At 36.6% G+C, this 27,632-nt stretch overlaps 1 protein-coding gene across 1 annotated transcript in view; it reads left to right on the top strand.

The window, feature by feature from the left end:
• Positions 1 to 27,632, top strand: part of CACNA2D3 (calcium voltage-gated channel auxiliary subunit alpha2delta 3) — a gene marked incomplete at both ends in the record, with an annotated part of 428,879 nt that overhangs the window by 73,800 nt on the left and 327,447 nt on the right. The window contains one exon of the mRNA XM_084269585.1: positions 16,720 to 16,836. Within this exon, the coding sequence (XP_084125711.1) occupies positions 16,720 to 16,836 (117 nt within the window). The remainder of the gene's footprint in view (positions 1 to 16,719; positions 16,837 to 27,632) is intronic.

Below are 27,632 nucleotides of genomic sequence, written 5' to 3' on the forward strand. Positions count from 1 at the left end.
AGTAAAAACTTCAACTGAGGTAGATAAAATATAACTAAGTTTATTGAATGAAAGCACTATCAAATATTCCTGTTATCCCTCTGAAGTGCCGTAAAGTGCTGTTTAGCTGCAATACCTCTGCAGGTTTTGGGGCTTTGTGTTAGACTGGTCACAGCATTTCTTTCAGTTGTAGTAGTATTTTGATCTTTATTGTATTGCATTTGTACAGTATACAAGTCTGATGCTTGCTGCTGCTTGAGTTATAGATTCTTCTATTTCATACTATTTTTACAGTGTTTTGGACCATTTATTTCACACTGTCTCTATATGCTTTTAAATTTAAGATCTTAGTCTGGCAGTTCCTAGTCCTGTGAGTACTATTTGCACAGGTAGGAGCTATGCTGATGTCAGTTTGATCAAGTAGGTGGGGTGGGGGTTGTGGGAATGTATCATGCTCTATGCAAATTTCTTTGAGTTTCAAATGATTTAGAACACTTGCATCTAATGCATTAAGAAATTCCCTCTGGCTTTATGAAAAAAAAAGAAATCTTTTTTTAGTTTCATGCACTCCTACCTGAGAAATATTTTAGGCTAATTAACTTTTTTCATGTTCCTTCCCTTCTCCCCCCACATTAGCATCATGAAACAGATTAGTGAAGTTATGGTTTCCTTCAAGCTGTTTTAGTAACATTAACTTACCTTTGTACCTTATTTCCAGAGAGGCTTTTAACTGTGGTAAACAACATGGTTTGTTTTGGTAGCACATGTGAATCTGTTGTCCTCAGTTGATTTATTATCCGTTCCAAGAAACACAGTACAGCTAGGCATTTTGTATTTCTGAGTGGGAACTTGTAGGGGAAGCAAATAGGTTGTGTAGAACTCTTTCTGTGTTATTTTTGGACTAGAGAAATCTGACATATGAGAAAATTGCTTATGCAGTTAGATTTTTTGCTGTTTCTCCATGGAGATGGATTGCACGCTCCTCTTTGGAAGAAAAGAAACAATGATTTATGCAAGTACGTAATGGTCCAGGGATAATGAGTGCGTGAGTGCATGCTTTGTGCAAATGAAACTTGGGCATCCATAATGTATAGAATAAATAGTGACAACTGTGAATTACAAACCTATAATTCCACTGAGAACTTCTGCTCATGATACAAACTTCCAATGGGAAGCTCGTGTGGCTTCTGATGCTCCATCCCTGGAGCCCAGAAGAGGAATTAATTCCTTTTCAAGCTTGATAATTCCAAACTCATGCAATTGTCTTCTGTTGCTCAAGAAACGAACTTCTCCACCTTTCCCATTTTAAACGGTTTCTTTGCATCGTCCTGTCTTATGACAGTGTGGGCACTCAACACGTGTGCTTTCTTTTTTTGCAAGCCTATGGATAGAAACAGTAATAGCTGTCGTGTTCAAGCTAATACTGATGCTATAGTTGGAGAGCACAGTCTTTTTAAATGTCCAAAGTGTGACTGCTCATCAGTCAGCTGAAATTCTTTCACGTTTTGCTTGATAGAAGCTTTTAGCTTGATATGCACATGATTTTATGGAATCTAAATAAGAGTAGTAGTGTGTTGTGATTCTAACTGCAATTATTTGGGCCTCTTTCTGCAGACTTGTGTGCAGTTTTCAATTAAGTAGTGGTTGGGAGATACTTTTAAGCAATACATTTCTTAAGAGTTCTTTGATGGAGTAAATAAAAGCAGGGTGTTTATATTGGGAACTGTTGGGTTTCTTTTCAAGCCCTTGTGATGCTTCATGATAGATATTTACTGTATGCTCAAGCGGATAACTTTTACAAACTGAGTAACAGATTATGTACATAAACATTTCATGGTAGATAAACACACAAAGGATTTTTTATGTTTCTTTGAATGTATTGCAGAAGCTCAGAATGACGGGGATTTTGTGCTCCTGCTACAAAAGGAGCGTTGCTGCATAGGCTGTGTCTATCTTCCTTGCATGTGAATTATGCAAAGTACATTTTATTCCATCAGATCCAAGTTGTACTCAAAATTCTATGGCTTTTCACTTTTTAAATGCACAGAGCCCTTAAAATACATGAATATATTTAAAAAGCAAGCATGTATTTGTCTCTTTACTCTTTATTTTAGGTTTAAGTTAGCTAGCTAGGGTCTTTTAGCCGTCTGTGTAATAAGCCTTTCCCTTTTATGCAAATACAGGATATAAGATATAAATGTTATTGCTGGAATGTTATCATAATCATTGGATGTTCCATTACTGTAGTACCTGCTCTCAAATAAAGAGAGAGTTAAAAATTGCTTCTGCAAAATCTGCTTCACTATTATTAAGCTGTATTTATTGGGAAAATAACTGACTTCTTTTAAAAAGGTCTTTAAGCTTAAGTAGTAAGACTCTTTTATGCTGTCTTTGAGGTAGTCCCTTTTCCTGCCCCCTAATATTACAGATCATTTTATTATTTACTGTATATGTTGCTTGGAACTAAACAGATCATGTTTATCTCTGCAATATTTGAGCTACAAAGCATGGTTTTGATATATTTATATCAATACATATTTATATGTAAAATGAAAGCTGAGTTCTGAAGAAATTACTAATAATGTGACAGCTCATTGTTCTAAAATTTAAAGCCTCTGCAGAGGGACAGTAGACATCAGATTTGATTTATATTGCAGCTCGTGTTTTAAAGAGTTAAGTCTGTTATACAAGACGAAAAATAAAGAAGCAGGAGTAAATGCTGCTTGTCAAGAAGATGCTTTCTTCTTTATTGTAGAGCAAAATGATGTTTTCTTCAAATGCAGTTTGTGAAACTAATCCTAGAGTAATACAGGATCTTTTGGCAATTCAGCTCTGGTGCAGCTGGGACCAATAACTGGAAGAGCAATAAATAATTAGAACTCTAAACATGAAACTAAAAATTTTTGAGACAGAAATAGAAATAAGTCTTAAATATCTTGTACCTAATGTGACTGTGCTGTTTTAGGAAAGAAGTCTTTTATTCCCCAAAATATTTTTTGAAGGGAACTGGGTTTTCAGACACAGCTTCAAAGATCTGGCTTGTTAAAATATCCTACAGGGGTAGAAATAAACTTAATGGTGGTAATTAATTTTTTTTCCTCAGTTTGCACAGTGATATATGCTAATACCTGGACCTCTTAAACTATTTCAGAAAATCTTAAATTCAAACATCTTCAGAAGATATTTGTAAGTATTTCAGTGAATAAATGAATAACATTATAAATGTTTATGCATCCTTTCTATATAAGGATTTTAAAGAGTGATAGCAATTTTAGCATGAAACTATTCCTGTAAAAAGGAAATTTGGTTTTATGAATGAAGAAATGAAGATGTAGGACAGTTAAAATAATTCCACCAGAAGGCTGCTGTAGTGCTGGGAAGGCGGCTACAGTCTTGTCTTCCCAGTTGACATTTAGCAAGTGCTTTGCTGTGACTCTTAGGTCCTCTTATTGGCACCATACACTATTTATCCTTTGTTTTTGCCTGTATGTGACCCATACACCCACCTCCAACTCCTTAAACCAAAAGATGACTACTACCTTTTCCTGACAAGATACAGAAGCTCAGCTTTGAGGCATGTGGTCAGGTATCTCTTCTACATTTATTGATCCTTTCATATACTGCAAGTAGTTGATATTATTCAGACATTCTGAGGAAAGCCAAAGATGGCCAGCTGATTATGACCTCAAACCGTTTGTTGTTATAAAATTTGTAAAATGTTTCTGCTTGTTAGTGAAATTATTATCCAGGAACAAAGACTTTTTCTGGCAGGATTATAGCCCCTGCATGCTAATTAACGGAACAAAGAGATGAGGATTACAGAAGCAATAACAGTAAAATATCCAGGAACAGTTGCATCGGGACATTATCTTCCTGTCAGCTGTGCTGTTGTGTGCTTTGGCACTTCTCTTGTCATCCCACAGTAACCAGAGACTTTTACGGGGGCCTCACAGAAACATCTCGTTCTGTCCCTGTGGCTTTTCTTTTCCAGAGAGTAATCTTACACACTGGGTCAGCAGAACCAGATGGGGAGAAGAAAATCATCTAGTGCTAGTATTCTTAGTGAGATGTGAATGGTTCACCAGTAGTGGTAGAGGAGGGTGATTTCTTCAACCTCTAACTGTGAAACAAACTATGGTGAAGTGAGTCACTCTTCAGAAATACAGAGCAGTAACTTGTGTATCCTCAGATGGGTTTGGCAGGAGATCAGTGTGTAGTGGAGGATATTTTCCCAGCTATCAGGGTCGACTGAGTTATAAATCTGGTAACTGATTGCCACTTCTTACTGGAAAGCATGATTAAAGGTTAATTTGCTGGAAGCATGTTTTCATTTCTGGGTACCAGAGATTAGGAGTGTGCTTAGGTATCCTGTGTTTTCTAGTCCCCTCTTTTTTTGTAGTAGCATCATCTCTTCAGGGTTCCTGGTGGCTTTTGGCACAGTGTATGCTATTTCACACCTTGTGGCACCTGAACTCTGATTTTTAGATAGTTAAGCAAATGCCTTCATACAATTTTCTATTAATTGTTTTGGTAATGAGCTTCCATCAACCACAGGTCTCTTCTAAAGCTATTGCCAAAACATCCTTGTTTTAAGCAAGTATTTAAAGGGGCTGGAGTGCAATTGGGATATTTGCATGCTTACTCCTAGGGCTTTGGGTGTTTTTTTTTTTCAAATGCAGCATTGACAGAAAGCTGTAAAACTGACAGGAATCAAATTAACATTCTTTAATGTAAACTGTTATTGGAAAATTATCTAATTTACTGCAATAAATGCTCCCTCTCTCTTACAAATGCATAATTTTATATTTCTGACTTGTAAGGAGCTAATGATGAAGTGATTGGCAGTATTCTTGTGGTTTGACTTTTAATCTCCAGTCGGAACAGTAAATTTTTGAAGAATGAGCCAAAAGCAAATTGCTGATTATGATCAGTGCTGGTTCTTGTTTGTTTTAAAGGCTGGAAAGCCTTCTCATTTCAACTAAGGCATCTTTCAATGTAGGGCTGATTAGGGTGTTCTGGAGACATCTAGAGATGTAGGACAGCATCATTAGTACCTTTTAAAGCATAAATAATAATCAGGAATCCTTACAGGCTCTGTAGATGTGGATTAGTGACATACTGTGTGCAGGCTTGTGCTGTTCCTGCAGAAGGACTTTTTCTACTTCCAAAATCCCTTTAGCGGAGTTTTGATGTAGATGGTAGTGATCTGATCAGAATGCTGCTGTGTTGTTTGTACAGGGCTACATGTGGAGAAGCAACCTGCTACTCCTGTTTTCCTGGTACCACAGGGACGGAACACTACCTTAATAGCACTTTCCTTGATTGTGGTTGATAGCTATCGGTGTCTCCTCATGTATATCTCTCAGTAGTACTAGTACATCTGTAACAGGAATCTGGAATATGTGTTAAACCAGGAGATGTGGTGGGCAGGTCTTACTGACTAGCCTGATAAAACTTGTTTACTTGCTCCTCCACCATAGTTGGGGGAGAGAGGAAAATTCTTCTTCAGTTGGTGACTTAGGAACCTTGGAGGTTAGTCCTCAGTCCACTGGCTCCAGGAGGTGTTTAGAAAGGAGTTTCTTACAGTTAAACCTCTCACCAGCTGGTTGCTACGTTTGCGCAGATGCTCCTGAAGCAGAATGACATGGATCTAAGGGCAAGTCTTCTACCAAGCTCAGAGTACATTGCTAGAGGCCACTTCATGTTTTCCTGCCAAGTGTTTAGAGTATCTTGTAGGTGCAGTTGGTCATGTGTAATGTTTTGGATCTTAGTCCTGACATAAAAATCTGTGTGATATCATGACCTTGAAAGCAGAGCTGTGTTGTGTAAAAAGAAATGGTTAAAAGGTAACTTTGTTCTGAAAGAATTTAAGGCAACCTTTTTTGATATCTCTTCTTTTTTTTTTGTAAAGCCACTGAAGAGCAATCCTTATTTTTGTGACTGAAACAAAACTCTGATTTCCTCGATGATGGCCAAAAAAGATTGGTTGACTACAAAGTTGTTTTTATTATGCCATAAGATTTTCAATTACCAGAACCCTTCCTAACTGTGGTACTATAATTGGAATATAGGCTTTGTCAGAGGTAGGAATTTCCATGCAAACACTGAAAGTTAATATAAAATAAATGAATAGCTTTATTGTAACAGGTTATCTTGTGGTACTACAAGGTAGGATTCTAGTGTAAGAAAAAATGCAGGTAGTGCAATTTATGATTAAAGCAGTGCTTGTGAATTGTTGTCAGTTTGCATTAAAAAAATAAATGTAGGTGGCGTTCTTGTGAATTCTTGAGGATATCTTGTATCTTTCTGCAGTGGCTATTATGCATTCGGGTACCTTGGGAACAAAGAAATGACAGAGAAATGGATGGCCTGGGCTTAACTAAGTAGGTGATGGTACAGATGAGGCCTGATAAGCTTAACACTTCATCTCTGTGCTGCCACTGCGGTTTGCAAGGAGATTAGAACTGTCTGACTGTGAGGAGGGCAAGCTCCACAAATTCACTCATACATGGCAGTTCTGTAATGAGGTGATACTTCATTCCTTAAACTACTGAACTAGAACTGCACAAACAGATGTATGCCTCTGGCAGTCCTGTGCATGCGGCACGGGCTCTGCTCTACCTCCAAATGCAAACAGAACGTCCGGTCGCCACAATTATATTTTATTGATGTGTGCTGTTCATTGTGCATTCAGAATAATAGGGACAACTTGTATTTTTGTGAGAGGAGGAGACCTGCAAGTGAATTCAGGGTGTTTACATAGCAGGGTACTTTTTGACAAGGATCTAAATAATTATTGTAATTTTTCAGTAGGTTAACGTGGCAAAATCAGGTGTTGGAAATTGAGCGTGTTCCACCTTTTGGTTATGTGCATTATGGTCTTTCACAGCAAAACTTTCTTAGAAAACTCATGGGGTGGAGATGTGGCCCTACATTATGAATCTCTTATGCAGTTGCTGGTAAACAACCGAAGGTCAGGCTCCATCTCAGAAGTTAGCTTGTTCGAGCTCGATGACATGAGTTTAGCAAAAGCTCCATAAGGACATAAGGATGTGTTGAGAGTCAGAAATGACTACTGGGACCTGAATTCCCATGTAGCTGGCATTAAGTGCTGACTTGTTCTGCCTGCACTTGTGATTTTAACTTAAGTATATGTTAATTACTGTGCTGTCTTAGAGGCTTGAATGCAGTTCACAAAGAAGGTCATTGCTTTGTGGTGAGCAGAGAGGAATTTATCAATAGATTGACCAGCAGTAACCTGTGATTCAGGCAGCTTGCTTTGATGTTTTGAGCTTCAGTGAAATTGTGTATTTTTATTAAGCAATGAAATAGTACCAGTCTGCTGATGGCAGTTTACTGAACATTATAGTGAAGAATATATTTCAAAAATGGAAACTTTAATTTTGATGCCTTTGTGAAAATGTACTGTTAATTGTACCAACTAAAACTTTTCTTTGTGCAAAAATAGCACTTGGTATTCATTGTGTTTAGAATTCTGTTAAAATCCTGTTCTTCAGAATACAGTGTCGATCATTGTAAAACTAGAGAACCACTGGCTCAATCTTGTTTCCTTTCTAGAGGCTTACTGGTCTCGGGCCAGTCCCTCAAAGCAACAGGACAACTGATTTTGTTTCGTAAATTTTTTTTTAAAGAGAAAGCTGCCTCCATTAGATGCTGATCACTTATACCTGGTCTCTTCTAATTCCAAAAAATGGCATTATTTAATTAACTAGTGGAGCTGAATCAAATAAACTATGCTTCAACAGAAGCAAAGGTAAATTTTTCAGTGGTAAGTCTTCCCATTATGCCATAATGAACCACATAAGGCTTAAAACATATTCCCTAGTAGAGTATTTGTGGTGGAGAAATGTGACTTTAGATGTTGGCAGCTTATACTAGTGAATATCCTTTCTAGAACAAATATTTTATTGAAGAAACAAACTTTCACTTGAAAATACATATTTAAAATAGCAGCCAGTATCTGCTCTTAAAATACAAGCTGTTTTTTCTAGAAGTGTGCAAATAAAGTAATATTTTTAAGTGCTATAAGCATATGAACAGAAAAGATACAGTGAGGAGATAACAGTATGTGTTCTTTTTCTAATTAACAACTTTTATGTGATTAAAGTGTTCTTCTTCTAGCTTCCTCTCATGTGTGAAGGGAGCAAAAGTAAATTAATTACCATTAGCCTGAAGCAGAGCACACACTGTATTCTTTACGACTTCATAGTATTGATTTGGGTATTATTCATGCCTTCTATTCTCTTCTACGCAGATTGATGCATCTTTAATTCATAGATACATTATCATTAATAGTGGTTTATTGACCAAGCAAAACAAAGCTGTCGCTGGGTTCTTTCTAGTGCAAAAGCTCCATGCTTTTTCTGATGAATGTATTAGTTTATGCATTCTATTATAGACTCTTGGGTTAGATGGTTTATTTCCAGGCAGTGTCAAACACTACAGCTTTTTTTAATGGTTAGCTTGCTGAATTCTTCTCAAGATGTCCGTACACAGATCTGGTGTTGAGAGATGCTGAGAACATACTGACTTTGCTGGCTTTGATGTGGCTGAGAATTAGACTTTTGAAAATAATTTTTTGTGTTCAATGATGAAACAAAGAATTTGAAGCCTGAATTTAAGTGCCTGATTTTGGATATTCAGACATTATGCTTTTTCTTGTTGTTTATAAGTCTCTCGATATCTGGTGCTCTGACACCTTCTAAAACCCTAAATCAATATTAAAACCTTTATCAGGTGGATACAGAAAATGCAATGATGAGATATCACAGCCAGGATCAATGCTGTGTCCTTCATTGTGCAAACAATGAAATAAAGCCCATTTAAGAGTTAATGTGGAAGGTTCTGCACAATACAAATGGTCAAAGTTTACAAGTGTTACCTAACCAGATGAAGGTTACTTATAGAGATCATTGCAAATTTTGAACAGTTTGTCCCCCAAAGAGATGAGATGACATGTCCCTCTTTCTGAGGAATGATAACCATTAACAATTGTAAACAAATGGTGCTTTTATATCTTGTCACAATTCATGGGTATTCCTAAGCAAAGGTTGGTCTGCAGAATGCACAGCAGTTTTTGTGTCTATACTCCACTTTGTCTTTAGCTTTATTCATTGCTTATTTTATTGTTCATTTAGGGGCAGCCATGGAAGGTGAGAAGCTTTTCTGGGATGGAAAATAAGCATGGTATAATAGAAGCTTCTAGAAGCCCTGAAACTTGGAACAGCAGCTGGGTGTGAGGCAGGCATAGGTGTGCAGGAATGGAGCAATAAGAGGGGGGGGGGAAAAAAACCCATAAAGAAAGGCTGTTTGAAAAAATTAGTTTCTGGCTGGGTCTTGTGACCTTACAGCATAAAGCAAGCAGTATCTTTTAGTTGCTCATGTTTCCAGTAACCAGAAAGACTTTCAGAGAAGACCAATGCAGTTTGGTGTACAAAAGAAAATGTTGTGTCTCATCCCAGATGAGAAATTGGTGAAAAATAGTAAGTTGTCAGGTTCTCTACTCTGAATCTTCACTGACTAGGAATAACTATCCAGGATGAAAGGACTGTGTTCCTCGGAGTTTTGTGAGGACCAGATGACATCTACAAGCCTCTAATATACTTGCCTTGGATGACCATGCCCTCTGGGTCATGTTGTGATTCTGCAGATGTATATTTAGGGTTTGGGGGTTTTTTGTTCGTTTAAAGTTGTTCATATGAAATACTGTAGTGGGTTTTCAAGAGTATATAGTACATCTTTGTGGAAAAAGGTGTCTTCAGGGCAACTCCAGAATGCTCTGGTTTTGGTTTAGGGTTTTTTTTTTTTTGCTTCTTCCTTTAAATAAGGGCTTTATTTTGTGTTCTAAAATAGGAGCAAATGTATGTATAGTTACATAGGTAGTTTCTATAAAATGTATCTCCAAATCAGTTCTTAATAGTCTTGGTAACTGGTTCTTAAAACACATGTGCTGGCCTGTGTAAATATTTGAGAATGTACAAGACACTAATTTGCTTTTTCAATAATTTTTAATATGATTGAGTTTATAGTTGGGAAAGAATGTTGAGCTGGTACTTTTTGTAAAGGAGTGAGTTTATAGTTGGGAAAGAATGTTGAGCTGGTACTTTTTGTAAAGGAGTCTGAAGTTATGAAATCACACTAATGGTTTGGGATGCAAGAGACCTCAAAGCTCATCCAGTTCCGTCACCCTGCCATGGGCAGGGACACCCTTCACTAGCCCAGGGAGCCAACCAAAGTGCCATCCAACATTGCCAGTGATCCAGGGGCAGCCACAGCTTCTGTGGGAAAGCTGTTGCAGTGCCTCACCGCCTTCAAAGCGAGGAATTTCTTAATATCTAATCTAAATCTCCCTTCCTTCAGCTTAAGTCCAGTTCCCTTTATATCACAACTTGCCCTTGTAGAGTCCCTTAGTCTCTGCCACTGGACATCAGAGACAGCAGCAAGGCAAACTTTCTTTAGTGTTTTTTTTATTACTCTGGTTAGCTGTGACCCAAAGCAGCTCTCTGAAAGGGAAAGTTGTGATAATATACCAGCTACAGCTTCAATAGTTTCTTGACCTCGGTTCAACTGCTTGGGACTTGATCCACCCATTTTGGTGGTGGCTGTTAGGGAGGAGGCATATTTAACTCCTTCAAGTAAAAACTGAAATACTGAATGAGGTTTAGAGTACAAGCATTTTACACTCCAGGGGTGTGTTTCCATATATTTTTATTTATTAGGGGATATTATAATTTATGCATCACCAGTATGACTTGCTTTTGTGATGAGAAATACTTCATGTTTTAGTGGCCTGTATCTTTCCATACTAGTTCAGCTGTTTGAACCACGAATATGTTCAAGACTTTGTGTTCTTGTTGTTTACATGGTATACCAGTACGTACCCAGTTGTGCAAAGCCTTGAGGAGATACCTTTTGTGGAGATGTTTTGCAGATATGGCAAGGGAATATTGCTAAATCGGGAATGGGGGGTGTGTGTGTGTTTTTGATTGTCATTCAACTTAATGCTTTAATTGATTTGGTTTTGTAGCACTTGCATGCAGCAATGAGGTAAAAATAGGTCAGAAGTAAATATCTTTGTAAAGATTAAATACCCCGGGGATACAGTGCCCTTGTAATGACTGTAAAATACTTGCATTGTGTGTAATTTATTTTGCAAGGAAAGCAGTAACTATCTTTGTCAAGGCTGCTGATGATAACAAATTTCCCAGGATGGCTGATCGTTGGTTATAATATACCAGCTACAGCTTCAATAGCTAATCATAGTAAAATAGTATGCAACAAATATTTAAATATTTTGCATTTCAAAGTGTATTTTATGAAGTAACTAAATGGGAGTTTGAGGCAACAGGAGTTCATCAGACACCGGTGTGCATGGCAAGAGTCAAACATGACAGGCTAACACACAGCTCCTTGGAGTCATTTGCAGTGAATAGAAATTTCTCTGCAGAAAAGAAAATGAGTGTGCTGTCACAGTGGTCATTGCTGATGGATTTCATCAACACAAAGAGGTTCAGTAAAGGTTAATAGGAGTGTGTAATGTGGTGTAACACAAACTCCCAATTATCAAGGAGTTCTTAAACGTCAAGGTGAGGAGAAATACATTGATGTGACTCATCTTTCCATACAGATCAAGCTGAACTTCAAGTTATCTGTGGTCTATTGGGCAGGGCCCTGGAAGACTAACCAAGAGAGTTTGTTCTCTTTGGTAGTTATGAACTGTTGTATGATGTTGGGCATGTCACTAAATTTATGTATTTCCCCATATCCTCATGTACCCAATGGAGATCATTGTAGATACTCCTTTTATAATGTTTTTGGAGATCTGTGGATGATAAATTCTTTGTCAGCTCTGAACTAAACCATTTTTGTTTAGAAATGCTCACCAGCCACCATCAACAAAGTAAAACCAACTCATCATATTGCTTAATTTGTTAAGGCCTTTAAAGTTGCCCCATTGAATGTGCATTAGAGCAAGGAGGATCAGGTAATAGCAACATAACACACTTGCTCTAGTTTAAAAAAAACCCAAACAACTATCACACCACCATAGGGCCAGTGAAGTAATGGGAAAACACAAAATCTTTTACTAAGACTTTGCAGATGAGTCTATCAGAGGAGCGCACCATCTGTATTTGATCTCTCTGCTGTGGTAGTGCCATCTGAGTACCCTTCTGCTCAGTGGAAAAACTCACATGCACATGTGATTCTGGAGACAACTATCGTTTTGCTTCAAGTTCAGGTTTATTCCAACACTACATATCTAATTAGTGACCCCTCACGTCTGATGATGCATGTAGAGGCTGTGCTGTATATTTTAGATCTTCTCCTGGGAATTGTTCTACATCATCTCATGTGCAGAAGGGGTGGGTGCTGGTGTTGTAGAGCACAAAGCCCAAGCCACGTAAGGTTTGAACTTTCACAGTTTGTCACGTCAGTTTGAATGTGGATATTGTTTTAACACAATCAGTCAAAAGATTGATACAAAGGACTGGTTACACACCTGTGAATAACTTGAAATACTTTTTATATACAGCATAAAGGCTTGATTTTTATAAGGGTTGATAGAATTAGATATAAACAGGAACACAAAGATTATGTTTCTCTTTGGAGAAAAAAATGTTCAAACTGTAGCTGATGTTTTTTGAAGTAGCCTTGATTTCAAGAAGGTATTTCTTTTCCTGCCTTTTGCTCAAGCTGCATGAGTTTTGGTGGGGTGGTTTTATTTGTTTGGCCTTATTTTGTTTTCTATTGTTGGTTTTCTTGGATTTTTTTTTTGGTGTTGGTGTTTGTGCCCAATACCGATTGTATCAAATGCTCCAAACCCTAGTTTCGTATGGATTGCTTTCTGGTGTGTTATTTCTAGATGATCATTTATCATGCAAGAAGAAAGCCCCACGCCTAAATCCATGGACAGCATTAGAAGTTCTTACAATGAAGTACTGTCTGTCTTTCCCTGATGCTTAAGTGAAATGATCTGGCAAAACAGATACTGAAGAAATAATGTATTTCTTTGTGTGCTTCCTCAAATGATAAATGTTCTCTATCTCTCTGGAGAATTTCTTACCAAATGCTGATTTTTTGCAAACAAAAATAATCAGCATATCAAGTCCTTCTGGGCTTTTCTGTAACACAGCAAATCAGAAGTTGTATCTGCTCAATTAAAAATCATTAGAATTCCATTTATCTAAAGGAATTTCCAACTGTGACTCTACCTTTTCATTTTTCTGCAAGTCATTTATGGCACAGCTAAGGCTGTTTTCTCTTCTTTTAATAACAGCACAAATTTATTGCTGGTTATGTTACAAAAGTTCATGAGAATTTTTCAGTATCTTTATACAATGTTGAAAAAATTGAGAGTTTCTTTATTTAATTTCTAAAACCCCAAAACTTTATGATCAACTCCATATTTTTAAAAGTGGAGGGAAATGCCTGTCTATTTAAGGCATTGCTTGGCAGAGTCATTCAGAGTAGCAGTACAACAAGGTCATTTGAGAGCTTGGAATATACAGTACAGGCTGGTCCAGAAGCTTTTTCACTGCTGTCTGTGATAGTTTTACTTAATCGCAACCCTACTGGCATGCTGCTGGTTTCTCAAGATTACATTAAAATAATTTCATATAAAAACTATTCCAAATTTAGTTCAAAGGCACTTTGCTACTTTAGCTAATTTATTTAAATTAAAACCAAATTTAATATGTAAAATCTAGTGGTAGTGAAAAGATGAGAGCCTGGAGGTCGGACAGGCTCTGCAGTGAGAGGAAGAGAATCCATTATTAATGACATTCTTTGTTATGGTTTTATCGTGGTTTTGTTTTTTCACTATCTGCTGTGATTCAGGTTTCTTGCATTGATAGTTATAAAATCAATCGCTTTCTAGATTTGAATCTAAATTTCCAGCCTCATGCACACTGCGTACTAAGAGGCAGTGCACAGACAAGCACAGATGAAGCTGGCACCTCTTCCTTCCAGACGTATTCACTAGAGCACAAGGATACTGAAAACAGCTGATGATTTTTTTCCAACCGCATAATTTCTCCTGTTTTGGAACCTTCTACTGACGGCTGAAAAAATAATAGAAGTATTTTCATGGCAATAAAATACTGAATGTAAAATACATATTATGCAAACCTCTTATTATGTAAATTTCTTGGTTGCCAAGGTCTTGCAAATCAAGTGAATACTCTGACTTTGTCACAAATGTTCTTGAAGGTTTGCAACAATTGGGTAGACATGCACCACACAAGATGTGTTGGAACATTGGCATATAAATTAGGAAAAAAAGTATTTGTGTTATGAACTCACATAATTATAAAATAATAAAAAAGCTAATCTTTCCTGTATATTTTTGAGTGTAGGTTGCTATTAATTTTCAAAAGCACCAGTTTTTCAAAATTGAGAAGTGTGGCTCTTATGAGGACATATTAATGGACTACATGGTGTGATCCTCTGTACCTGTAAAATCTGTCAACTTCAACTGCACTGTTCCATTTCCAGACAAATGCAGTGAATAATCTTCTGGCTTGCCTCACTTGATGGCAAAGCTTAAATCAATAAATCTGATGACCTGAAAATAGTCTCTTGAAGTGGTACATTCTAGAACACTTTCGAAGAACTCAAAGGTCAACTCCGAAGGAAACAGCTTTTATCAGAACTTGTTATATTGAACATGATGTGTGCAGCCTGAAATAAGTGATTCAAATTTGTACTTGATCTACTGACATAGTAAATACAATAGTTGTTCATGACGCTATTTCGTTTTGCTTGTTTTAAATTCTCCAAAGCTTCAAATCCTGTGGGATGAGAATAGACTTTGACATCATTAATTAAACGGGCATGTTTTCAATTCAAATTTACTTTACTAAATTTTATCACAGTTAGCATTTGTTACAACAATATTTTCCTCTGTTGCCTGTTCTGTTCTTTTATTTTTTCAGTAAACAAAAATCTAATATTTTTATATTTTATACAAAACACTGTGCTGTGATAAACTTTTTAGAGTAGAGAGTGCTGAGTTTAATGACATAACTGAAATTTTGCAGAATTGAAACCAGAGCTTTGCTTATAGCATTTAAATGTAGACCAAGAAGGGAAAAACCAAGATCTCCCCTCCTGCCTCCAGGGAACGAAAGGCAGGTGGTCTGCTTGAAATGTCTTATGTTGCTTGTAATTAATATTACAATCTCAACTAGAATTAGAGCCTCAGAACTAGAAATGGTGTGGGGGGGAAAAAAAAGGACATTATTACTGAAATGGCAAAATTACAGAGTACAAAAAATTGTCTTACATATTTATGGGCAGCTTTATCTATTTTAACCTTCTTATTGGACAAAATATCATTTGCAGACAATTTCATATTATTTCCCTATCAAAACATTCCCACAGGTTTTTATGGAGAAGAATAAATAACAAATAATGTCTGAAGTGTCATCTGGGCCTTGAAAATTAGTTTTGTCAGAAGTGTGTGCTATATGCACAAGTGTTTACTCACAGTACAGTCCTTTCTCCCATCACCAGCCAGGGCGTGACTGTTCTAACTTATTCTCTGCTTTGATCATTCTAGTGTTCATCCAGGTGTTTTGAGATACTGTTTTTGATGCTGTTTTTCTTTCTCTCTCTCTGGAGTTAAGATCTGGAGATAACTGTAATTCTATAGGCAAGTTATATTGTTAAATCTTTTTAATAATACCAGCTTGTTTTATTGACTCAGATATTGTGCTGTGTGTAGCAGTAAGTCTGCTTTAGAGGTTTGGAAGGTATTATTTCCCCATAAGGCTAAAGCTAGCAGAAGCCAGGTATAGTTTTATCTTCCTTGCAGTATCAAGCAGGGTACAGTTACATGAATACATTAAGGCTTTGGTAATAGGTCAGCTCATCACAACACATACATGTTTTAAATAGGGCAGTGAACAATGACTGGAGTGAAAGCCATCCCTTAGAGAGCAGGAAGGAGAAATGTTCTTGGTACTAAATGTTTTGAAGATTGGCTTCAAAGAATGTTATGCTTTTTTTTTCTGTACGTTATATTCTTACAAGCTTTGTTGTGAACAGTGATAAAGAAAAAATGTTGATAAGCAGAAAATAGAGGATAAAAATTGTTTTGAATATGTTTTTAGTGCTTAGTGTGAGACTCATTCACACTGTGAAAAGAAACCACAAGCTAATACTCACCTATACTTTTTGGGCTGCATTTCTTTCTGTGCATGGAAAGTTCAGAATGTCAAGATAATATTGTAGTATAAGTATTCATAATGTAAGTATTGTGTAAAGCTCAAGAAAATAGACATCTACATGAGGAAGAAGATTCTAGGTTGCTGAGGCCCAGAGGGTTGCCCAGCATATTGCTCGTGTTTTACGTGATTTTTGGATGAGATATAAGGACTCCCACTACCTTTTTACTTGGCTGTTGCTCAGTTGCACGGTGGGGTAATTTTAAACATTGTGAAGGGTTGTTTTTTTTTCTACAGTATGAGAGATAAATATTTCTGCTATTTTCTTAATGGAGTTCTGGTTCTAATCCAGTTGTTCAATCCCTGTGACAGCATCTTGGCACAAAGCAACTGTCATGCAAATAAATATACATAAATGAAAAATGTCAGCAAAAGTGTAATATGAAACTACTTATTAGTTGTCAAAACTTCAGCTGCTTCACTGTGAATAACTTTTCCCTAATTCTTTCTTTGTCTCTCTTTGTTTTTTGTTTGGTTTTTTTTTTCCATCTAGAAATACAAAGAATATGAGAAGGATGTTGCAATAGAAGAAATTGATGGTCTTCAGCTTGTGAAAAAGTTAGCAAAGAATATGGAAGAGATGTTTCATAAAAAGTCTGAAGCTGTACGGGTAAGCAGCAGATCACTCCGCTATTTCATTCTGTGATGTAAAACTAAGTATATAATTTAGGCTCTGCTCTGAAGGCTATACTAGGGATTGAAGGTGCTGAAGTGGAAATGCTAAAGTATTCAGAAGTATTTTGGGATCAGTGTTCAAGAGAACGGATATAAATTATTTATAGCGTTGATAGATAAATGCAAGAGAGTGTAACTAGGTTTGGACTACCAGTTTCCCATGTGAGTTTGTAAGGTATCACTTGTGTTCAGCAAACGTAACTACATCTGGTTGTACATTAAAATGTTAGATTTCAAAACATCACATTGAAGAAACAATTTCACTGCTCACTGTTGTTATAAAACCAGCATTGCAGGGAGTCTTTTGAGTTCAATAACTGTACTGTAGTTCAATTGTAGTCCCATTTTACGCATCTGCATTTTCTTCTAAATCTAAAATTATTCTAACTGTGGTAAGTACCATATCACTCTAAAGGCAACTTATTGATGATCAAATAGGTACATTGAGCTTCCTGTACATCTGTAGATTTGAGTCTTTTGCTTTGGGGTTTTCTGATTATTTTCTTAAAATCTCCATTCCGATCCTTTCTTTTGTAGTAGCTTTGCATCCTATTAGATGTACCATTAAAAAAAAAAAGACCTCTGTGCTTTACTGTATCAAACAGGAATTCATTGTAACTTGCACATCCTAAAGAACAACAGGTCTTCCTATGGTAGTTGTTTTTTTGTGTTATTCCTTGCTAGAAATTTAGGTAACTGCCTATAACAGTAGTTCCTGTTACATCCTTTATATCAGAAAACTAACCAGACATGGTGATGCCGTTTACCACCAGTGACTTTCAGCCATATTTGTCTTCTCAATTGAATTTAAGGTCTTTGTGCCTCAACTCTGGAGCTTAAGGCATCATCCGAGGACAGGGATTCCATTTGTGTAACTGTAGATCCAATTTTGCCTTCAGCCTTTTATTTTTTGTGTTGTAAAAGGGAGGAAGGAATTTGGATATGTTTTAGAGGTTGAATTTTCTGGGCTGGCAACGAAGCAAAACATATTTCAGCTTGTAAACTGAGCACACTTGGCAGGGAAGCAGAGAAAGACAATAAACACGGAACCCCGCGATGCTATTTTTACAGTCTGTTTTTCGGAGAAAAACTGCTTTTTAAGATGTGTGCAGCAGCTTCCGGAAGCCTGCGGAATATTGACTTGGGGGGGTGTATGTGTTTATTGTTTTCCTTGTTCCATAGCTGAGAAACCTGCTGCCCTGGGCTCCTAGCAATGTGTAAAACCTGTTCTCAGAGCAGCACTCGTAGCGTAAGTGACCAGCAAGCTGGACAGGAGGGAAGTGGAGCTCTGCTGTCTGTGCGGAGTACTTGTGGGGAAAAGCAGCTTGTGTCCAAGTTAGGGCTTTGCCATGAATATTTTCTAATGTTTGTGAATGTTTAGAACTGGTTTAGCCCCTTAATGCAGATGGTGTTTTTGACTAAGCAAGTAAAAAATATAGGACCAATATAGGCCACTGTGCTCTGAGTGAAAATAAGCCCAAATTCTGTGGAGTTAAAACTGTGTGTACAGTATTGTGTGAAAGGGTTTTAGGGCTGAAATCCAGTTGTCTTTGGAAGGTTTACATCCTTAGAAAGAAAGCTAGAAGGTTGGTTTGGACAGGGTCACTTTTTAAAATCTGTTTGGTGTACCTTCCAATAGTGGTGGTGTTTTGGTGTTGTTTTTAATGATTTCTTCACGTGGTCCATCTTGGTTGCTAGAGACGTAGTTAGTGAGTGACCTCTTACGCTGTGGTAGTGAGTGTTGCTTTGTATTATGTGTTCTGATAAATAAAATCAATACAATCCTTTGGTACTGTGAAGGTTTTACCTGAGTTCTCTCTTTGTTATATCATAGCTACATTTCTTGTATCTGGAAAGGTGAGTTAAGAGTTATAAACCTCATGTGGACCTAAAACCTCTGCCCCATGCGAAGACAAAGTAATACTGCATCACCCTATCTCTAAAATAATAGAATTTTGACATAAGCTCTTGATATAAAAAGATGGGATGACCATTGAAAGGATTCAAATCCAAGTGCTCAGAAAATGTGTTCCAGTGTTACCATAAATTGTTACCCTACATTACTTGTTGAATTAGCTTCAAGTAGACATCAAAATCTGTGGATTAATTTAAAATACTTTTTAGATAAAGCAGTTTAATTAGCATACTTTTTCTGGCTCTAACAGATATAGCAATCTGTGTCAACTATTTAGAAAGCCACAGTATATGAAATAATAAATTTGTAGAAAAGGCAAAGATAGAAGTGTAGAAATAGGATGGCTTGGAAAGACCTTAATTTTGGTTTTTTGTTTTGTTTTATGCTTTCAAACACATTAACTTGTTTGAAGCTACTAATCACATTTGAACTCTCTTCTTCCTCCTCCCCCTTCATATTCTGGTTGAATTTTTATCTTTCTGTCTCATTGCTTTTCATAGTGATTAGCTGGTTCAGTGTGATTTTTATCATATTCATCCCCTGTTTGAATTACCCTTCAGTATGCAATTATCCTATCACAGAATGTCCTATTTTTGTGCTGTCAGATACATAAAATAAATGGAAAACTGAAAGTGCTAAACCAATTATATAACCTTTTGTCATCTACTTACTGATGGAAACCCTTGCAAACAACTTTTTTTTTCCCCCTCTTTCCTCCCCCTCCCCAGTGTTCACTGTTCACTTTAGATTTATGTCAGTTGGGGATATTCCTGTTAACCGTTTCCTTCCTTATACTGCCCTACTACTTGATCGAGTTTTGGAGAGGCAACTTCAGATTTTATTTTAAATTGTTTGTGGCATGATTTAAGTTAAAACCACTGAAGATGGGCTTTGGTTCACTGTCACTGATGCTTTGTTTCTAGCTGTGATAAATGGAGACCTATTCATTTACCTTTAAGACTGGGATATTTGAGTTGGGATAAATCTTACTGCCTGTAAGGTGGGATGAATGGAAATATTTCCTGTGTTGTTTAGCAGTGGGTTTAATTTTACACTCAAACCCAAATAATCCCTTTGAGAGCCTTGTGTAGTCTGCTGTCACTTGTGGTATTGCTCCAGTTGCTTTTCCTGGACTTTTAGTGTTTTCACTCGTAAGATGTGTGTGATCAGTCCTAATTTAAAGTTAGCTGTGAATTTTTACAATTTTTTAGCAGGTTTGATGATACTTTAGTGCCTCCACTCATTTGAAACTGAAGAGAATAGAGTAAAACGGCATAATGCTCAGTAACAAATGACTACTGCATGAAACTTGATAGTGAAAAAGAGAGGGAATTAAAACTATTCATTTGTTGCTTTTACATTTCCCAGTTAATGGTGTAGTAGGAGAAAAAAAAAGAGTGAAAAAGCAAAATTTAAGATAAATTGTTAGGGAATATTCAAAAAGCTATTATTAAAATTTTAGCAATGAAGTTAGATTTCTATTTTCATTAGTGCTGCAAATAAAGAGAATCATGTAAAAATGATTGTTGATTTATTGGTAAGATGGCAAATCAAGTGTTAAGGATTATTTTTCTTTAAGGCAACTACCATTGCTGCAGTGGAAAATGCAAATAAAAGAGATTTCTCTTTATTAACTTTTTCTACTGTAGCTACCTGGTGTTCATTGTGAAGCTGATTCTCATTATAACTACTGTGAAAAGTAATTGCTGTTGTACAGTAATTCAATTTCAGTGCCTTCATGCATCAGTAAGCCAGGGGAGTTTATCTAGAGAAACCTGAGACTTTAAAGCTTTTTATCATGAAATTCCACATGCAGAAAAACGTTCTTCCATGGAGAAGAATATCAGCATTTACATTTAACAAACATTTGCAATGAAGAGAAATGGATTTTTTTTTCCACCAATGATTTTTACACCAGTCTTCAAACTGTTTTCAGATACTATTAGGATGATAGTGTTTACGCACAGTTAAAATAGTGTAATATATGTGTTAGAAATGATTGTGCTCATTCATACACATGTCTGAGTTTGCACTTTTAGTGTGTGGAAGTGTATGGTACCTATTGTCACACACGTGCATATTGAGGTTTCTGCAAGATGCAATTCACTACTGATTTGTTGGATATATATGTACATGTACACAAAGTATTAAACTACGTGTACTATATCACCTGTGCTAGGAAACCTGCTTGGCAGGGGGGGTTGGACTCGATCTCTGGAGGTCCCTTCCAACCCCTACAATTCTGTGATCCACATATAGCCAAACAAATACTGGTAAATTGGTCTTTTGATGAATAAATTCATTTTTATTTAAAATAAAGGAATATGGTGTGTGTAAAATGAACTTGGCTGGATGAACACAATGATCATGGTGTGTAATCCAAAGCTGACAGTGAAAGATCCTGCACAAAGGAAGATGATTTTTTCTCCCTAGAAATGTTTTTCAATGCTCTGATTAGACTTACTTCTGCAAGCTCAGTCAAGAATTCATACAAAATAGTGTGGCCAATAAATGTAGCTTTTATTTACAAACAATTAATCTACTGTTTTCTTGGATGTATTTGGGATTTAATGAATTATAGTGTGTAACTTAATGGTAAGGTCTTCCCCGTTTGATCAGATACATTGTTACTGAAGGTAGTTTTTGTTTTCTGCTTGGTTGAGGGTGGCATTTTGAACTGGATTTTGAAAGTAGATACACAGTTAGATTTCTTACCCACTGTCAAATAGCTTTCCATTTCAGGAGTTCACTTTCAGCCATTGATTTTTGCTGTTTCTAGTTGATGTCACTGAACTCATACAAAAGTGTAATCACAGCAAACAAACTAAATAACACCTTTCTAGAACTTTTGTTTTATTTCACATATTCTCATTGATAAGGAAGCTTCTGTGTAATCTTTTGAGGGTGGTGGTCTTTGAGTGGGCAATTTCTGTCATGTTCTTCAGTTGAGGTTATTGACTGCTTTCCTTCCTCCCAATTACATTTGAACTTACTGTTGCTCTTGCTAGCGGTTAAACCCCTGCACATGTCATCAGAGTCAGGGAATGGTTACAGGGAAGAGAGTCTGTATCCTCGCTGGGGAAAGGCAGGGAAATCATCAGTCATGAGAAAGGACCGAGAGCGGAGTGCAGTGCAAGGGACTGGGCGTTGATGTGGAAGTGACCTGAATAAATTATGTGAGGTTTATTTAATGGATGAGAAGTGAAGATGCTATATGGAAAATGGGAACCTGGCAAAGCATTAAACCCAAAACAATCAGAAAACCCAAGAAATGCACCTTTCTGTTCTGTGGCCTTGGATCTATGCTCTTAATACCATTGAGCTGCATTCTGGTTTTGTGTGTGCATGGGTGTCCGTGACCAAAGCAGATATGGTTCTGAACATAGGGGAAGTATTTTTTTTTAATTAGATAAAAAGTCTGGTTTGAAAGACTATCCTATATTGAAAGTACATTTAATGTACATAATGTATTGAAGGAGCATGTAACTCTAAGTGAAAGTGATTACCTGTAGGTTATTAGACATCCACAGGCAAATCTTTGGATCTCTTTGTGCACATTACAGCTTCCCAGCAGGATCGGTTTTTTTTTTAACCATTCTATCAGAGACCAAATCCATCAAAATGTAACATACTGCAAGACATTGCCAGTGTCTGGGGTCCATTGTGCATTCTGTTTTCTTACAGCCAGGTGTCTCTGGTGCAGACATCATTATGAATAAAGTAATCTGGTGTTCCTCACACTATCGTTTTAAAAGTACAGGGATCTGCATAATTTTCTGCATTCATATATAATATGAGAGTTCAGAATTGCTGGGATATAATCGCAAATTGTTATTCTTACAGACTGGAGATTTTTTGCAAAATCTATTAAATCAGGAAAGCTGAGGTGGTTAGTGCTGTGTCACTATGCCAATTGAAAGCATTTGCTGAGGACAGAACACTTTTGCAAGGTGGAGTTTAGTATTTAGATTGTTAAATCAAAGATTGAAAAATAGTGACTCCCCGCCGTGCCTAAAGAAGAAAACGGAGGCAACAGAGAGGAATATTCCAGGTGAATTTTGAACTGATTTTTTTTTTAAAGACTGCTTGGAATGTTCCATGCCCACTGTGTATTGTATTGTGCCGTATTTGTATTCTGATTTTCTGTCACTTTGATCAAGGCTAGATTGGGAATGACATTCTTGAGAAGAGCAGCAAATAATCATTCACATTTAAATTCATATTATAGAAGATAGAAAGGTCTTAAATGTCAAAACTTATTACTTTGCTAGGCTCACTATTTCTAAACGTATAATAAACACATTTTCACTATCCACGCTGTTCCCTCATTGAACTAATTTGCATCTACAAAATTAGAAGGAAAGAAAATGAATATCAACATGCACCCTTTCAAACTGCACAGCTCAATGGGTGCTCTTCTGACCCTGAATTTTATTTTTTTTCTATGTAGCAAGACACGTTGTTTTTTGTCAGAAGATGGAAATGAAAAAAATACAATTAAGTTTATAACATTAGTGGAGGAACAAATTCTAAATGCTTGTGGGTTGAAGGAAATTATGGTGAATCAACCTGGTGCTGCTATAAATAGTTTTAAATTATAGAATAAAGACATAATGAATAAAAGGGAGATGGTGATAATTGTGTTAATTACTGCCAACAAATTAAAGGTTTTCAGCAATATTTTTGTGTTCACATTTAGTATTTTAGCAGTAGTTGTTGCTAGTTTCTTTTGGTATCACTTGAATTTTACGCATACTGTTCTCCTTCAGATGTACATGATTTTCTGTTCTGAAAGCTTTAAGAGCTTTATTTACTTTTTGGCAAATTAGACTAGCCTGGAAAATGAAAAAGATGGTTAGTAATCCACTGACAGTCAGTGGAGTATTCAGTAGCATAATACATAACCTTGAAAGTCATAGCTTGAGGAATATTTAAAGCCACAATAAAGATTTTTCTTCTTTATTGTCATTGGAATGAAGGGTTGCTTTTGCTAAATGTCTAGAAATTAGGATCTTTGACAAATGAAGCATTATCAACCCTGTTCTAGTGCAGATAAGCTACATTGCTTATTGCTTCTTTGCTGTTTAGTTGACTTTCCTAAGAAACGTGTGTCTTTTGTAAACAGATACTGCTATGAATTCTGAAACAGGGAAAAAAATTTCTTGGCACGTAGGTGGGCTTCACTTTCACAAAATTAAAAGAAAACCAGAAAAACTTTGGGGATAACTTTCACCTGCTATTTAGTTATTGATTTGTTAACAGTTCAGGAGGGGTTGCCTTGCAAAGAGTGTAATTAGATCAAAAGAATTTTGTAAATCAACTTTTTTCTCTGCTCAGAATGAATATTGTCTCTTCAGTGTCCACTTGCTAATATATATTAAAGGAAACATTAATACAGAAAATTAACTTGCTAGGTACACTTTTAAAGGAAGGAGTGGTAGTTCTTTGATCATATTTAGGAGATCCAGGGATATGTATTTTTCAAGGTTTTCAGGAATTTCATTTGTGTAACCTGCTAAGTGCAGTATCTTGGAACAGCTACTTTTATAAATTTATATGCTTTTGGCTCTGCAAATTGAAGCTTTTACTGTATTGGTACACCTTGAAATAAATTACAAACAAATGAAGCAACTGGAACTATGCTTTGAATTCTGGCTGTCTTTAAAACTCTGGCTCATTCGTATGTTTGGAAAAAAAAAAAGTAAGTGTCCACACAGCCTGGCCAGTCTTAGGGAATGTAGTGTATTTATTTTGGCAGTTCACATTTAGAAAAGAAAAATACTCTTAAGAAAAAAAGGGAGCAAACAAAGATTTGTAGAGAAAACCTAAAAGCGTTTGCTGCTGGAGATGTGTGACAGTTTCATCCTCAGTGCTGAGAAAGGAAGTGAAAAGTATTTAAAGATAGCACATTCAAATATAGACCACTTATCTGAAAATACAGGCAGAGAAAAAAATCAAACCAGCCACTTCACAGAGTAATTCTTGTATTAGACATCATTACAGAAGTATGTAACGTTCTGTCTTTGCCATCAACAACATGAAGTAGCTTTCCACACAGTGGGAAGAAAACAATAAAGTACTTTTGGAAGAATGAAGTAGGATAAATTAGCCTCATGTATCCTTCTTTCTTATTGCTGTTTCGGTATATTAGCGTATTTTAATATTTTACATTAATGCTAATTATTTTAACGAAAATATTCGTTGTCTGACTTTGCCATTCACTGTGTGGTTTCAACTAGTAACTTCAAATAATGATGTATTATGATTAAAATTTAATTCCACTTACACAACTGTCACCTGTTCAGTTTTCAATTATAATTCTTATTTCATATTACAAATGCATAGAATTAAATCTCTTTTTGGAATGATAGAAAATCTCAAACTTTATAAATACTGATACTTTAATTTTAAAAATTACAATAAATGTTGAGACTCAGCTCACCTTTAGGGTGTTTACTGGTACTTGTTATCAATTGACGACTTTAAATATTCTCTTGAGAAGATGCACTTACAGCGTGCTTGCTATTCATGTAAACCTAGCCTGTTTTCCCAAACTTTATGTACGTTTAGTGTAGTGCTTAGATACTGAAAAAGTGGATCTCCTTGAAGAGAGTGCTCCGTTTTGCATAATCCACATTTGTACAGACCGGGTTTTCAAGCTGCTGCCTGTCTGTCTTTGTACATAAACAATGCCAAGCTCCTCTGCTCAGTCTGTGGAGCACAAGGGAACGTCTGGAGCAGTGGTAAGGAGGAGCCTGTTAGTAGCTTCTTGGAGGGATCTGACGAATGGTCGTTTATCAATACTTTGAGTAGGAGAGGAGACTATCATCTCTGAGTGATTGTTCATCTGGAGAAGTGAACAAAATGACCTGCGAAGTTTCTGAAGCTTGTTCCTGGGCTTGTGGTGTGCCTTGGGTGCCTGCAGCTTTCTACAGACCCTTGTTTGTTGCTTGCTTCCCAAACACACCTCACTAGCCAGTTGTCCTGCCTTCACTCTCAGTTGGGTCAGGAGGCATGTCAGCTCCCAAGTGCTGGATTTCAAACTATTTGCACAAAAAGTGTCTGAGCTAAAAACAAATGGATAGAGTTCGGCAGATGTTTCCATTTTTGGTCTTGCATCCACCTACAATTGCTGCAAGTCATCTTTCCCAGTAGCTCTTAAAGTACTTAGAAGAATTTCAGTGAAAAAGGAATTCATTAAGATTTTTTTTTTAACTGATTGATTAAAAAGTGCTTCAAAATAACACGTTAATGTGTTCAAATCACTTCCAAAGATAGACTCTGAATGTGGGGTTTCATGAAAATGTCCAGGCAATTCTTTCTATGTATGCAGACAAAAAAAATCTGAAAACATTTTTGTTGTAGAATTGGGATTTGTGGAAGGAACAGCTGAGGGCCACAGCGAAGCTGTACTGCAGTGCACTTGTGTGACAGCAGGTACGGAACCAGGCATGTCTGCTGGAGGTGGCTTTTCTATTTTGAGGTGAAGCAAAGCTAAAAGTCCCTGAAGGGGTGAGTGTAGGTGGCGTGGGTGGGGAGCAGAAGTGTGATTTTTCTTTTTTTTCAAATTTTATTTTTTATTTTTGTGGTAGTTTAAGTGTAGCTTAGGTTTGGACTTCAAAGCGTCCTAAGTGTTTTGTCATTTGGTGCTTTGTCTTTGGTGCTGGAGCAACAGTAAGAACAACAGTGTAGTCATTTATTTCAGGTAGCATCGTGATTTCAAGACCATGTAATTATGGCACATTAACTTTGGTATGTGTTTTAAAAGTGGCTAGACTGAAGGGAACAAACAAACAGAATGCTTGATAACTTATTTTACTGTCCATATAAATAGACACAGCTCTGTATTCTTGGATCAAACACATTTCTCTGCCATTTAAGCCAGCACAGCATATCCTGAATGATTGCTGCTGGCAGTGCTGTGCAAGTGCTCCAGGAGGACAAACTGTTTGAGTAAATCACAACAAAGGTGTTTCAAGGAAGAAATAAACAGTTCCAAACTAATACTATAAATTGAAGTTTTATTGATGAATCTATTTTTTATTATCAAGGTTAAATTACAGCAATCATTGTGGCACAAAGCACTACAGAAATAGTACGTTATAGAAAAATCTTGTGTGTTGTATTTCTGATGGGTCATTTCAGTGTGATGAAAAACCACAGCCAAAGCATTATATGCAAGAAAAAAGGAGATAAAGACTCACAGGTATAGGGCAGTTGTTTTAAAAGCAAGCTGGAATTGGAAAAGCAAGCTATGCTGCTGGAAAAACTCACATGAAATCTTCGAAGTGCAGCCTATGTTTACATCACCCTTCCCAGATGTATAGCCCATGCAGTGATAAGCTTCAACTGCCCCAGAAGGATTACACAGACAAATTTTTATATGTGTCAGAAAAAAAATTGCAGGATATGAGGTTAATTTGTTAATTTGTATGTGTAAGGATAAGACAGTACTTAAACCCCCTTTAACTGGTAAATACTTGGTGCAGGCAGGGGACACTGTAGGGGTGGCATCTGTATTTGCTAGTTCACGCCTCGTTTTTGTTTCAACAGTGGACTTTTTGGTTTTGATAACCTTTGGGGCAAGCCCAATGAGGTCATTTTGTCTGTAACACGCTGATCAGATTATAATAAAATCTGTAATTAAAACCCACTTGGTTTATATTGTAATTTTTCGTTATGTTGAAAAAAACTGAGTTTAGTCAAGAAAAATCATATTTTTATCACTCTTCTCCTGTATGTTGTGGTGAGATGGTGATTTAGCACTTTGTAAATGTGCCAGTAAATTAGGAATTCTGGAGTCATTAATTTTGCAT

Source organism: Gallinula chloropus (assembly GCF_964237585.1).
Source record: "Gallinula chloropus genome assembly, chromosome: 12".
Classification (NCBI taxonomy): Eukaryota; Metazoa; Chordata; class Aves; order Gruiformes; family Rallidae; genus Gallinula; species Gallinula chloropus.